Source organism: Triturus cristatus, chromosome 8, assembly GCF_964204655.1.
Source record: "Triturus cristatus chromosome 8, aTriCri1.1, whole genome shotgun sequence".
NCBI classification, from domain to species: domain Eukaryota; kingdom Metazoa; phylum Chordata; class Amphibia; order Caudata; family Salamandridae; genus Triturus; species Triturus cristatus.
The window spans coordinates 1481424648-1481440431 of NC_140591.1; the positions used below are offsets into that span (position 1 = coordinate 1481424648).

Here is a 15784-nt window from a genome sequence, read left to right on the forward strand (position 1 = left end):
TGCCTCCTGTGTTGTCAACTGAATGAGTGGTTTTGCTAGGAATGCATATTGAGGGATCCACTGCCTGCAATATGACGTGAGGCCTATGAAAGCCCGCACCTCCTTTTGTGTCTGGGGTATTGACATGTTAGCAATTAACTGGATGCGATCTGGTGTAAGCTGCCTTCCCTCCTTGGACAGCGAGTGACCAAGATAAATAACTCGCTGGACACAGAATTGCAGCTTAGAAGGAGACACCTTGTGCCCCTTATCGGCTAGAAAATGTAAAACTGTCAGAGAAGCCTTTTCACATTCGGGTTCGCTTCGGGCGGTGATCAGCAGATCATCGACGTATTGAAGCAGTGCAGTATTGACTGGCATGTGTATACTGTCAAGTTCTCGTTTCAGTGCTTGGCTGTAGATGCTGGGGCTTTCTGTGAATCCTTGGGGAGCGCGTGAGAATTTAAAACTGCGCCCATTTAAACTGAATCCGAACAAATATTGGCTTTCCGGATCTATGGGGACGCTGAAAAAGGCATTCTTGAGATCAATTACAGTAAAGAATGTTGCTTCGGAATCAATTGCTGTCAATAATGATGAGATATCGGGGACCACAGGAAATTGTGGCACAATGCACTTGTTTAGTTCACGCAAATCAATAACCAATCGATATACTGGCGGAGCAGTAGGATCAGTTCGTTTAAGAATCGGAATTATCGGTGAATTACATACATTGGAGTCTGTTTCTACAACTACTCCTTGGGCAATTAGCTCATCAATGATTTTCAGCAAAGCCACTACAGCATCTTGCGGTAACTTGTATTGTCGCATTCGTGGTAGTACCACTCCTGCCTTCAATGTGACTCGGTATGGTGTAATGTTCATGCAACCAACATCAGTAGGGCCTTGTGCCCATAGATGTGCTGGTAAAGTCTGTAATCGGCGATCCATGTCTCTGGATACATAATGACCTTTAAAATCACGTAAAAACAATCTTACTCCTTCCGGAGAACAACAGATAATAGCCCCTAGGGCTTTTAATGTCTTTATTCCTAACAAGTTTTCTGGACAAGATTTGGTAAGTAATAAATCAGTAGTTCGTGTCAAGGGACCAATCGTAAGTGGAAGTGGCTGTGATACCTCATTAACAATAGGCTTTCCTGAAAAACCAAGGGAAACATTTTGAGAGCCTGAGAGGGGTGCCCCTGGAACTTCACTACGCTTTATTGTTGTTCGACTTGCCCCTGTATCGAGTAAGAATTTCCTGTCTTGACCTAATAATTCACTATGTACATAAGGTCCTTCTTGATCTACAGGAATCTCAATAAGGGGTAGGTCAACTTCCCTCTCTAGGCTAGTTCATGCGTAACGCTGATACTCGGGATATTCATACTGTGCAGTCTGATACATTTGTCGTGTTGTGGTTTGTGTGGCAGTAGCAGGCAACGGTGGTGCAGCTGGCACAAACTGTATGTGTTGTTGTGAGGCTGGCATAGACTGTTGCTGAGCTGGCATGGACTGTCCATGCTGCATGGCTCCTTGTTCATTCTGATCCTGTCTCAGTGGTCGTGGTCTTTCTTTTGCAATACCTATAGCTATATTACGCTTCAGGACTTGACAATCGTGTACATAATGGCCTAGTTGTTTGCAGTAATTGCACGTTCCTTTTACAGGAACTGCTGATCCTCCGGATTGCGTCACACCCTTTTTGTGACCATCCGCTGGTACTGTCTGAGAAACTAGCATTTTCATTTTTGTATCCTTCATACGTCTTTGTTCGTGTTCTTGTTCATCTCTAATTCTATTGTGATGATACTGTAACATTTGTAGCATTTCTGACGGAGTGTTACTTTGCCAGGTACTCTCGAATTTCAATATTCTATTCTTCACTGGAGGCAATGCATTTTCTACTAATTTTGTCACAAATAAATGTGGATACGACTCACTACTTGCTTTTATACCACTATTTATACCAAAACATTTTTCAAATCGGGCATAATAATCACTTGTGTCTTCATCATGCTTTTGTTTACAGGCTGAGATTGCACCCCAATCTTCCTTTTTCGTAGTTAATAAACGTGGCAGTACTTGTACTAGTAAACCAGGTAATGCTTTAACTTTATCCCCGAGCCCTGAACCTGCAGTTCGGGCCCTTTCTTCTGCTTCTAATGCTGTCCAATCTATCTTTTGGTCTCCCACTTCCCACTCTTTTTCTTTCAGTTTTTCATAAATGCCAGCAGGCATTAGTACCTTTAATATCGTCATAATATCAGGATAGGTATACTCTCCCATCAGTAACATGTCCTTAATTTCTCGGTGAAAACCCGCTGGGTCTTTGTCATGACTGGGTACTACTTTCTTCATTTCTAACAATTCAATTTTTGTTATGGGTGTGTATACAAATACACGGTGAAACTGATTGTCTTCACCTTTTATTGGGTGCACTTCTCGTAAGGGATTTTGTCTATCCATATAATACGGCGTTCTTTCCTTGCTGGGCAGCGAGAAAGAATCCGGACTTAGAAAAAGGACGTACTGTTTACGTGACACTAATATTTCTTTAATTAACTTGTTACTAGAACCTCTCCATCTGTTCGCGAGTAGTTCCGTTAATATATCAGGTAAAGGACCAGGATCGGCATGTTGGCTCTTATATAATATAAGGAGTTGCTGAATCATATAGATTCCAGCTAAACGTTGTTCATCTGGACTGAGGTTAAAAAACGTGTGTGCTACGGTCTCATCACCGTATTTTTCAGGACTGTCAATCCAGTGGACGGCTGATCTGGCTAATTCTTGCTCATCCCTGGAATCGAGGAGGTGGTAACCCCTTCGTTCTCGGAGTATTTTATCTGCGGCTTGAAACAAATGTTCAGGAGACTTCAGATTTATTATAGGCGTCGGATACGTTCTGCTATTATTTGGACATACAGAGTGTATGGGATCAGAAAAGCATCTAGTATTATTACAGGATCTTCCTTTTCCTACATAGGCTATGGTCTCTGACTGTCTCACGGAATCCCCTGGTTCGGACACTTCATTTTGCTCGAACTCGTCTGTCTCCAATCTTTCTTCATGAATACGCTCTATTTCTTTACGGATTTTTCGGCACATGGCTATTATACAGTTTTGCTTATCGTGTCTCCCTTCTGATATATTCTGGCTCCATCTTGTAAGAATAAGCATTGCATTCGGGTCTACCCCCGGTCGGTCTTGATTTCTGATCACACAGTTTATGAGGAAACGTAACAGTTCCCCCTGTATCTCTACTTTCTGGAATTCCATAGCTCTATTAATACATTCTGGATCTCGTCCTGTTTGAACAAAATGGTATATCTTATCTAGATGCGTAGTCATTCCTGGTAACTTCGCTAAATACCCTGCGGCTCGTCTGATGCGTAATGATGCCAGGACCATTTCGTCTTCTTTACCGACCACCGGGTCATATCTACAATCTATAAGAAGTTCCTTAAGCGCACGTTCACTTACGAATTTGGGTGTACGTGAATGCGCTGACTCTTGAAAAACAAGTTTATTTATTCTAGGTGGCGTAGAAGTATTGGTAGCACCTCCCGTGGCCCCATCTGGGGCGTCGGGTGTGAATGGATTCGTCGAACGTGACACAGCAACTATAGGTGTGGACACCACCGTAGAATCGATTGCAGAGACAGATGCGGAAACAGATGTGCTTGCCGAAGCTTGTGTCGGGACTTGCTGTTGCACGGGGACAGATACCTGATCCTGACGTTGAACCCCTCCGCCAGACGGTCTATGTGGTGCGGGGTTAGCATACTCGGGAGCTGCGTCATCTAGATATGAAGAAAGAAAAACATCTTCTGCAGTTCTGGGATGCCCTTTAGGATGTACCTTAATTGGAAATAATGGCGGTGGCAAGTCTTTTGGCATCTCTGGAGCAGCCTTAGGTAGTCCTTCGGCTAGAAGGGGATACATACCATTCATAAGGGCATTTCTTTGTCTATCTACTTGTTCTGATTTCACTCGGATACCTTCCTCAATTAATAGATTTTCTTGAACTTTATTTGAACTTTCTTTAATCCTCTCTTCTTGTCTACGTGCTTTTTCTGTACGTCTATGAGATTCTTTACGCCATAACTCAACAGCGTCTTTCTGTGACTGTCTGACTTTTCTTTTCCATAACTCTTCCTCGACTTTCATGATGCACTCTGCATCCCAGGTTCCCGCTGCGGGCCACCTTTGACTTTCTGGCAATCCCTTGGTATAATCTACCCATAAATCAAGAAATAATATGGCATCTAAGCCATGCTTGTGATACATAAAATGCCCTGGAGTGTCCCTAGGAGGAATAGGAACTGCTTCTTCAAGCACCCCTTTTCTAGTAGTAATCTGTCTTAACTTCGAAAAGAGCGGCATATTGACAACTGATCTGATACCTGGTCTTGAACACACTTAATACGAAAAACACAATAATGAACAATCACTCATACCACAATATGCAGGACATTTTAACACATTAAATATTGAACATAAAACATTATTAAAAATGACCAACAATGATGACAGTCTGCATAACTAATCACCAAGCAGAATTCTCGACAATAACTAGATACTTCGGAATACTTGATATACTGCTAAACAGTACATATACACTGCTAAACAGTGCAGACCGGATTTGTGTACCCAAATCCGTCTTGACCGGCACAACCTATGTGCGCGTCAACACGCCTCCCCGGCGATGGTACTCACCGGGTAGCTCCTTGAAACGGAAGGCCTCGGAGAATGGACTGGACTCGACGACTGCGGACATCGGACCCTCTGGACATCGGGACTTCGAAAACCTGGTGGGCCTCTGTATACCTCGGATCTTGCTCTCTCAGCTAGGCTCTGGTCGGGATACTTCGCACTTCTCACCGCCTCGTCTGGGTTGATCGCAGCCTCAGTCGCCCCCGCTTGACCGGAGGGAGCTACAGGAAAATCCTGCTGGTACGCGTTATGGTCCGTCCAGCTGTGGCAGGAGACCGGGCCTGCAACGCACCGCCGGCGCGTGAGATGAGAAAGTGTCCCTATTCGGGCGCCATTATGTGGTAAATATTCTTTTACCTGGACTGAATTTCATACGGAATCTAAAATAAAATAGCTCAGAATAATAAGAGGCAGAATCCGTGGTATAAGAGGTTTCTGAATGGGCTTTTATTCCAAAATGGCCGACTCGAGTCGCGGCCTTCAGGTTCCGTCACCACGGGGGTTCAGGAAGTGAAGTACAATACTTTATTGACAGGAAATTGCTTTTATAGGACATACATTTACAATGAAACCAATATAGAAGGCGTAACAATTGATAAGAGGAAAGATACAGTAAATACGTAACCGAAACTGGGCGTAATAAGGAGCAAAAAGAAACATGATTGGCTATGATTATCATACATAGATGGATCTATAAGATAATACTTGACATAGATGCGCGCGCAGCAGCATGACGTGTAATTGACGTGCAACTAGGGGGTGAAGGGGGCTTGACATTTAGCTCTACATGTGGAGACAAAAAGTCTGGGGGGTCAAGTTAACCTAATCCCAAATCATATCTAACATCCTATGTTTAAAGAACTATGTTATCCACAAGGAAGGACTCTCGGACAGAATCTATTCTATACTGACTGTGAGTGCGTGTTCAAGCGTCTAAGTGTCTATATGAGATGCGAGGGGCAGAAACTTTCCATGGCAACAGGGCTATGAATTACTTGCATGAGGACGGAAAGGCCGAGCCCTTCGCTTGGGAGCTAAAGGAAATGTTTACCCAAACTACTAGACAGGAATGCATCGGCTGAAGAGCAAAATAGATAATTCGAAGGTGAAATACAGCTTCTTGGCAGGCAGGCGAAACTGGCCGAGGCAGGCACCGTTAGCTGCACAGGAAGTAGGACAAAGTTCATGGATACAGATGCGGGCTCAAACTGGTGCTGTCAGAGACAGAGAGCAGGGAAAGGCTTTGAGGGCAGAATCGGGCCTACTCTACCTGAACTGTAAAAATGGAGTAACTTAGCCATATAAAGTCGGTGGCCTTTCATACTTAGGAATCAAATATCCAGCCCATTGTTGGCGGATCTGACAGAGGACAGGCTGATGGTGGGCGCACATGTGTTTGCGTCATCAAAACTGGAACTGGAGGGAAACATACATGTACTTGTGACATGCACATAGAACCGTTGGGGTCCAAGATAGGGGACATAACTGACCAGGAAAATCCATATTTCCACAAATCTATCGAATAAATAATAAACTGAAACTTAAAATACAGTGTGAGGTGCACTATGCTGTCTCTTGGCATGTACAGGAGTTCCTGAAGAGCAAACACTCTCTGATAACCAAATCATAACTTGCTGCATTTTCCAACACTTCAGTGACAAAGGGCAACAGTGGAACAGTCTGTCTACCTCGTTGCACATTGAGACGGACTACCCTCAGTTCAGCCTTTTCCTTTTGTAGGTTATCAGTAGTGGCTAGCATGTTCATCACCATATATCTGAAGGTCTATGGCAAATGCCTAGGTAGGTAGATACAATAGGTTGCATACATGCGCTAAATGGGAAGGCCGTCCAGCCAGACATTACTTCTACATCTTTACCACCTTGGCTTGCCATTAATTTGGCACTTTTAGCCAAGTGGTTGGTCTATTCCAATATTACATTAGATTCACTTATAAATATAGAACTGGCTCACTCACCACTGCAATCTTCGAACAACAAAGATAACATTTCAACAGACACCCATCTAGCAGTAACGACAAACAGACACACACACCCACACCCCAAGATTTGCATTGCAATCTTTCATGATACATTGTATTTAAATAAATATCAACATCTAAGGAAGTAAGAGTATGTGACTAGCACTCAGGGTAACAGTGGCATAATGGTGCAAGCCCATAGCTAATCAGATATCCCTATATATTCTGCTTAAACTACAGCCCTTTGTTTCTAATCTTGAGAGGCCCTGGTTAACAACAAATCATCCACCTATACTTGAAAACAAAGACACTTGTAATGTAGGTACATTAACTCATAAGCATTCTCAACATGCCGCTTAATATTTACTAAGCTTGAATCTGGGCTACATCAAGGGTTAAAGGATCATCTACAAATATCCAAAGATGTTTGTTCAAACCCTATCATATCATACTGTCACATCCCAAAAAGCTTAAAAACCTACAGACCCAAAGCTCACAGAGTTGTGCAAATAATATATTAACACAAATCACTTAGGAAGTAGGGTATAAAATCAGTGGTGGTATTTCAAATCACTTAATACATTTTATAAATGTAACTATGCTGTTCTACATTAGTAGGTTTAATAGAGGGTCCTCTGGAATTGAACTGTGGGTCTAGCTTGAACCTTCATTATAAATGAAGTTCTTAGGTTTAGTTTCTTTTTCTACTTTTTTTTACATAAATACACAACGTAAACAATATTTTTCCTGTCTTTATCCCCTGTACCTATTTATAAAATCAAAAAAATACAAGAAGTATTTCCCTTGTATGACACCCCATGTTGTCAATCATGTCTGTCATGTCATGTGTGGATATCAACACAACAGAGAGTAAATAACCAAATGGATGACATTTCTATGAATAGCTGCAGATGACAAAACATTTGTACTACTGTACTAGGTGTAGATGTGTGTACTTTTGTATGATATTAGGTGCTAAAGTGCCTGAACGGTATCCAAGCGTGAATGTACAAGTTAAATATATATACTTATTTGGAATCTGATATTTTAGCAGGATACACAACAAACATAGGTAAATACTATAACAAGAGCAACATTTGTTTTATACAGGCAGAAATGTTTTAAAAAAATACCTTTACACCAGGAGCCCCAGACAATGGACTAAGTGAATATTTTTGGGTGGAGGAGGGGCACATCACATCAAGAGATGTTTCTTGAAAGAAACAAGTTACTCGAGCATTGGCATCTTTAGTAGATTCATGTGCTCCAATTACTCCCAATCGTCAGGCTGGGAAGGACTTGTAATCTAAAGCAGCAGCATTCACTTCATTGAAAACACACAAACTTTTGCCAATGTGGGAAATGCATTGAACACTCTTGCTCACATCACAGACCACTGTAGCTCAGATTTTCAAACCACAAAAGTGAAAACGATCAAGAAGTGAGCCTCTAACCCTTACACTTGAATCTGTGAAAGATAGAATGGAGGGGAAATCTGTTTCTTTGAGATTAGTTTCACATTCCTTTTTTTTTTTTCCAAAAACCTTTATTCTTTTAAATCAGTGACACAGCTATTCAGCCGACAACCCGGAGGCACGGCAGCTTTAGAAACACAACACATGTGAGCGTCCACATTTCACTGACAGGAGAATCAAAGGTTCTGTTTTAAATAAACACAAACCCAAACCTAAACACAAGCAAGGCGATAAGTACTGAAAGCACAAAAAGGGTTCCCATCAGGGGGAGCGAGCCCCATTTCGTCCATCAGACACAGGTCTATAGGAAGGGAAAGGAGGGGAAGTCAGAGACTCAAGAAGACAAACACATACCAGCAAGGAGTACAAAGCCGGAAAAAAGCTAAGGGGAGAGCTGCTCCTCAGGCGGGTCCGGGTGTGGGGGCAGGCATATGCCCCCTCTGTACTGGTTCCATCGCGCCCATACAGAGTGTCATTTCCGAGGGCGCCCTCGAGCACAATACACTGTCTTCTCCCTGAACATGCTCCAGTCCATGTTTTCCATCCACGCTGTCAATGTAGGAGGCCTAGTAGAGCCCCACAGGCGAGCGATGTCGCGCTTGGCTACCATGTTCCCTAGGGTCACCCACTGAGTCTGTGCCGCGTCGTGGTCAGTAGGACCCCAAACATTCAGGAGACAACACCGCGCCTCCGGCTGCATGACGATGCCTGTCACCTCCCCCATCACATCGTGGATTCGCTTCCAAAACTCCATAATCGCACCGCATTCCCAAATAATATGTACGAAGGTGCCCACCATACCACAGCCTCTCTTACATAAGCCCTCCTCAGAGAAACCCATATGAACCAGCCTGGGCCCCGTCACGTAGACCCTATGGAGTATTTTAAGCTGCACCAGCCGCAGGCGCGCGGGGATCGCGACCTCTTTGGGAGAAGAAACTGCATACTGCCAATCCTCATCATCTAGTTCGAGGCCATCCCTGGTCCATTGATCGCGCAACCCTAGAAGAAGATCCGCCCGAACATTAATTAGTTTCTTATAAATGAGCGAGATTGTACTCTCTGGCATATGGCCATCCAGGATCCGGTCCTCTAACGGAGAGGACTCAGGCACCTTCTCCCCCTCTACAAGGACTGACCGCAAGGCGTGGCACACTTGAGCGTATCGGAAGAACTCCGTGCTCCCTAGCTCATATTCCTTCTGCAGCTCCTCGAATGACTTTACCCTACCCTTAACCAAAAGATCTCCAACCCTGGATATACCGATCAGGTCCCATTTCTCAAACCCTTTTGTATGCCAGAGCTTTCCCAGAATATCGGAGTCAAACAGAGGGGTGGCAAGGTAGTTTCACATTCTTGAATTAGAATAGTTAGCAGTACACAGTAATTTAGAAAGTGGAAAGCATGCTCATCCTAACTGCTTGTCCCAATGACAAATCTGTGACTCCAACAGTTTCCAGGCAATAGTGCTTGGTAAATGTATGCTTGTCTTTCAGAGGCGCTGCTACATACTGCTACATACAAGGCTGCTGTTGAGGAAAAGCCTCTGGTTCAATGTTGCATTACTTTTCCTGTTCTGGTCGCCATTTTATGATAGAACACGATGCAGGGTGAGAACCACCTTGTCAATGCTTGCTTAGAGAGAGGGTGACCCTTTGCAGGCTTACCAAAGGATTCAAAGATTTAGTCGGATCTTTAGGCATTGGAGGGGGGGGGGACTCAAAACTAAGTAAGGGAGAACCACCGGCTTGTTGATGTAGGAGTCTGAAGGCATTTTTGCCATGAACTTTAGATTTGGGTGCATCACTGCTTTATCCTTCGAGAACTGAATTATGGGTTCTTGATAGTGTGAGCAACTGTTTGTGAAGAGGTCGATGCAAGAAGCAGCACAGTTTCCAGATGAGAAACTTCAGTTCAACCTTGTGATAATGAGGCATCCAATAATATGGTCGAGTTTCCAAGTAACTGGCAGTCATCTCACTGGAGGGAAAGTTCCAAATAGGCGTTTCAGAAATTGTCTGATAATTCTTTGAGAAATGAAAGCTGGTTCAGAAAGCATCTGTATTTAGAAATTGTAGAGAGATGGAATATTACAGAAGTATGAGTGAGGCCAGATTTGGTAAGATGCAATAAATATGCAATATGTGATGGGATGGGATGCACATCAGTGAATTTAGACCAGACAGCATGTCAGCTGCAGAATCTTTTCCACTGTGCCTTGTGAAGTATCCAGGTGACCAATCTCTAGGGCATCAGGAGCACAGCTGTGAGATTCAGTGACTTCAGACCGTGGTGAAGACTTTACCCCCCTTTCCTGTACATTTGCTTCGATGGACTTTCAACAGCAAAGTACGAGTGCTTGAGAGATATAGAAGCTCAGAGTACCAATACTTAGCTGTTGTTACCTGCCCTTTTGGAATTAAAAGAGGCCCAAAATGTTTATAATGTCTTGGTGATTTGAAGGCAACATTTTTTCTGGCTTACTGAAACAAGCTTGAGAAGATATTGTTAAGCCAGATGCAAACCCTTTTAAATTTTTAGGTCAACAATCTAATTTTATCAGTCCTGAGGTTAAATTGGATGCGGGCCATAGATCGACCGCTTGGAACTGTTAGCTGGTAAGAGCCTGACCAAGGTACAGAATGGGGACAGTGGATCTACTGGATCAGGTCTGCTATAAATATTTCCATTACTAAAAACATATATTCTCCCTCGATACTAATGTCTGTCAGGTCACCTTTGAAAGAATTGAGTGTCCTCTTGAATATTATGTATTATTTAAAACAATGATTTATAAAAATCTTCCTGTGGGGTAGGACTGGGTGAGAGGAGTGTGACGGGTATTCAGGGGCTGAAGAGATAATACCTTATGTGTAAAATACAAATCTACAGATAGTTCGTCCTGGCAGGAAACCCATTGTCTTGAAGCTGCAAACCTTCTTTAGAAAAATAGAGTGGGCTGCCACAGATAATTCAACCAAATATTTCTTTGGCGCACAATGTTCAGATTGCAGGTGAATTTGAGCTTAGGAACCATCTATCATCTGCAAAATAGGGGATTAGGAATATGTTGAGTTTTAAATCATCCTACCTGCACCAGATTTCAAAGGGAATTCCTCCTCCAGACTGGCCTGGCATAGAGAATGCACTCAACAGCAGTCTCTGGACCGGGACATCAGCCAGTGACAGCAGGGAATGATTCTGTTTGTCATTGAAGATGGGATCAGGGATGCATAATGTGGTAGACGAGCGCACTGGCTTTAACGACACACCTAGGGAAGTAAAAAGGGAAGTAAGAAGGAAAGTACAAAGCTTAAATGAAAGCATCAAGCTTCATAGGAAGAAGCATGTAAAACGATACACCAGACAACACTTTGTCATAATCCTTTGACCGTTATGCATTTGAAACAACAGGTAAACATTAGGGGCCTTAAGCAAGAACAATATGCATATAACTATGGCTTCCTATCACACCAAAATCCTGCCTTAATTAAACATTAGTGTTGTTAATTTTCTTCTCCTCAATTAAGTGTCATTCATCCTCATTTCAAGAGCAGGAATATGTCTTTGCAATGCAGTTCCCCACATACAGAAGTAACTGGCAATATCCATATATTATATCCCAGGTATTTTGAATGATGCAGAAAGTCTTAATACAGTCCATTTCTCCAGTCATAGTAGTCTTTTTGTTACCTAAATCATACATCAGTTTTCAGCATCAGCAGGGCAATTAACAAATGGGAGCACGTTAAAAATGACACATACCACTTTCCAGTTGCTCCATCGCCTGCCTCGTGACATGATTGGAATCTTGAACTGGGAAATAGTACTGCACATAGCAGTCCGCCTCTCCCCAAACAGTGGACTGGAGTGGGGTAAGCCCTTTCACTTTTTCTACATGAATCTCAAAAGTGTGCTCTGTCAGGCCATCTGCTTGTCTCTCCACCTGAAAATGGCAAAACAATCAACCTGGACAATAAAGATACACACCTGCTGCCAGATATTACATGTATAAAGAAAATCAAATTCTCCTTTTTCAGATATTACACACAAACACAATACCTATATTTATAAGGACAGCCACTGATTGCAATGAAGTGTGTATTTACTCCATGCACACTTACACTGAACTTGCCTTTTGTGCTCTTATCCACCTAGGAACTTTTGTTACTCTTTCCGTTTGTGCTATATAAAACTGCATAAAAAATAAAATAAATATAAAGACCAGATTTCATTGCCGTTTGAGCTAGTCGGTCGGGGTTCCCCTATTGAATTTAATCTTTTGACTCCTTTATGTCATTTTATAATACTGTGTGCAATCCAGTAGCAAGCCACTCAATCTTTATGTTTCAGTCATCTTAATTAAATGTTTTCCTTTAAGGTACAGCATATGGCAGGCATACCCACCTCAGTATTAATTCCCCCATCCCCACTAGCCTTCATCCCTTTTACCCCAACTTTCTCCTATTAAGCTAACAGGACAAGGCTACTTATGCTTCTCTCTACAACCAGCTCATTCAGTATCCTTAGTATTTTCTTCCTCCCCTCACTGCCTCAGTATGTATTTATCTACGTCTAGTAGCCCCAGCTCCGTTAGGCGCTGAAGGCATGCCAATCCTTTATACTCCCCATTAAGGTATGAAGGTACAAGGCTGTTCCTCTTATTGAACATGTGTTTCATTCTCTGCACTCCATAAGCAAGCTGATCATTTCCCAGTAAGCTTCCAAGTCTCAGGTGCCATATTCTAATGTTGCGGTGTAATTATTAGCTCAGAAGGCAAGTATTGTTTGTTCGGCAGCCAACAGAAGGTACAAGATGGTTTTAGCTGTACACAAAGGGTATGCTGGGTGATGCTGAGAACGTTTGTAACTTGGGACAGCTCCAGAGGATGTGTATCATTGTCTCTGGTTGGTCATAGTATCAGCACCACCGGTCCTTTATATTTTGGGCTAGCTTATGTATACATGAAGGGAAAGCGCAATCTGTATGTTATCTTAAGACAGGCGCTATATCTTTTGCAAATCGTGTAAAATTGGCTGTACCAAGGAAGATATGTACCATTGTGTTGCATCAAGCTGTAATCCTAATTTTTTTCCCACTGCACCTGAAGTATTTTGTTTCCGAGGTAAGTTGATTTAGCACAGAACACCAAGTGCCATCATTGACTGAGGGGGGATAGAATTCTCAATCTCAGACAGTTCTCTGGTAGCTTCTTTTCTGACTTCAATAGCTAGTTGTTAATTTGTGGAGCCCTGCACGTCTTACGGGCTCTAAATCTTGTACTATTAAAACCAGAAGATAGGTACCCATGCCCAAACAGAGCGTGGCGATGGAGTCCCCTTCCATTTCTTATTTATACAATCCCAGACCTATGCAAGGTATTTGTTATTTAGTATATGTATAGACCCATCCCCCTGTAAGCTTTGGGAACACATGGAACTTACCCTAGGGAACAAGACACCACGTTCTGGTAATTTTGATTACATAAACGTGTCTGTCTTACTCTGCCACAATTCGACTAGATATTGTACCCGAGTGGCTTGGTAGTAATATAAGAGATGTGGGATACTCAGGCCTCCCCGTTTCAAATGTGTCGTGGACTGTTCCATGTCAAGTATCAGTCTTAACCTCCAAGCTTCCCAACCTGATTTAGGATGTAGCGAGATCTTGCAAATGTTTTATTCCTGTCTTGGGAATTTTTAGCGGTAGAAACTGAAATAGATATCCTGAGGCAGCTTGGAAATGGAGTCCATAAGTGAGAAAAGGACAACGTAAACATGTAATGTCTGAAAGTAATGCCTCATATATTGACATTGTTCCAACAAGGCAAACAGCATTTACAACGCTGTCATTACATTGCTGTACCATTACAACGCGGTTGTTACAACAACCGCATTGTTAGTACGCAATGCATTTACATCACAAGTCATTACAACAACTTGCATTAGGGGAGCTGATGTATTGGAAATTAATTCTAACACCTTCTCTACTGTTGGGTAAACTGGAGTAGGAATAGTAATTAACACTATTCTTAAGTCCCGTGCGTCCCCTAGTGCAAGTCGTTGTAATGACTTGCGATGTAAATGCATCGCGTACTAATGACTGCTTTGTAAAAGCGTTGCAATGTACCATATTCTTCCAACAATCTCATTGTTCTCTCTATATATCACAAGGTAAATATATGGGGTTCTTTCAGCTAGTGTTTGCCCGTATCCTGCCCAGTTACGCTCTGGTACTCACACTCTTATTTTGGGTTGCCCCACTCTCCACCCCCCACCCCCATTGCCTCCCAATCACACTCCCCCTCACTCACTCCTAAGTATAGCCACCTCCAGTTCTCCCCACACTTCATAAATCTCTGTTTTTTGGGAATCTGCTGGTTCGTCGCATTGATAGAGGACTTCCTCGATTCTTACTGAGATTTCCGTTGTGTTAAGTGAAGTATTTCTTTTTGAGACTTTGCACCACCACTAATAGGCATAGATCTGTGTCCAGCATTCCCTGGTCGGGGATGATCCTTTAGGGATGTCCAAGAGGAGGCCCGGTTCAGTGCTTGCTTTTTCAACTGATGCCATTGCAAAGTGTTGAGCCTTCAATTTAAGGTGGATTTGGAATGGATAGCCCTGTGTATACATCACCTCCTTTTCTCTCAAGAAATCTGCTAACATTTTGAAAGGGTATATTTTATTGGAGTGATTGCCGTGAAATCTTGGAAGATCTGTATTTGGCCACAAATGCATCTACAATTGGACAAGGGAGCATCTCTGTGTATTTGTTTTGGATTTTTATCAGGTTCTACCAGGATGGCATCGAATAGATTATTTAGACACTGCTCCACATCATTATTGCAAATTTCTTATGGGATTCCACAAATGGATATGTTGCCTCACCGGCTTCTATTTTCTAAGTCCTCACACCTCCCTTAGAGCAGAGGTCTTCAAACTGGGGGGCGGGTCAAACAAAGCTTTATGCTGATAGCAGGGCTTTGTTTTAAGCAGTGGGGGGAAATGAGCAGCAGTAAGCCACTCTGTAATGGGCCATCACTAGCTTTTTTGTCATTTATATCCTAGCTGGGGAAATTATTCACACAATTTAACTGCAATGTTTAAATATGTCTCGTGTTTAAATAAGTCAAGACATATTTAAACGTTGCCAGTTAAAAAGAATAATGGTGAAAGATCCGAGGGGGGCCCAATGCATTTTATTTCTTTACTGTGGGGCCAGCATAAAAAAGTTTGAAGACCACTGCCTTAAAGTATGATATGTTTTTCTTATAGAAGGCTAATCCTGCACTGTAGTTGGTGAGTAGTATGGGTCTGACTTTTTATTGCTTCGTCCATGTAGCATCCATTTCTAGTCTCTAATGCTTCTCCCTCAACCAGCGGCTCGAGGTCCTCCGCTCAGAAACACCTGGCCTCTGTTATCTCGTTAGGGGCAGTGCTCCTGGAGGCTCACTCCTTCCTACCCTAGGCAGCTGCCGTGTAACTCTGCCACTTTTAGAGTGCCTGGGCTCACTTGCTGTCACATGCTTTAGTTTCACCCGCTAGGTCCACCCCTCGCCATCTCTTAGCTGTGAATGAGGACTGGAAGAGCCGTCTCCAGAGTCTCTTGCAACCCAGGTGCACA

General features: G+C 42.9%; 1 protein-coding gene across 2 annotated transcripts in view; it reads right to left on the bottom strand.

Moving 5' to 3' along the window:
• C2CD3 (C2 domain containing 3 centriole elongation regulator) overlaps positions 1 to 15784 on the bottom strand; it is a 604078-nt gene that overhangs the window by 406911 nt on the left and 181383 nt on the right. For both annotated transcript variants that reach the window (XM_085623335.1, XM_085623334.1), the window contains exons 17-18: positions 11923 to 12103; positions 11249 to 11429 (exon numbers count right to left, since the gene is read on the bottom strand). In XM_085623335.1, coding sequence (XP_085479461.1) covers positions 11249 to 11429; positions 11923 to 12103 — 362 coding nt within the window. The remainder of the gene's footprint in view (positions 1 to 11248; positions 11430 to 11922; positions 12104 to 15784) is intronic.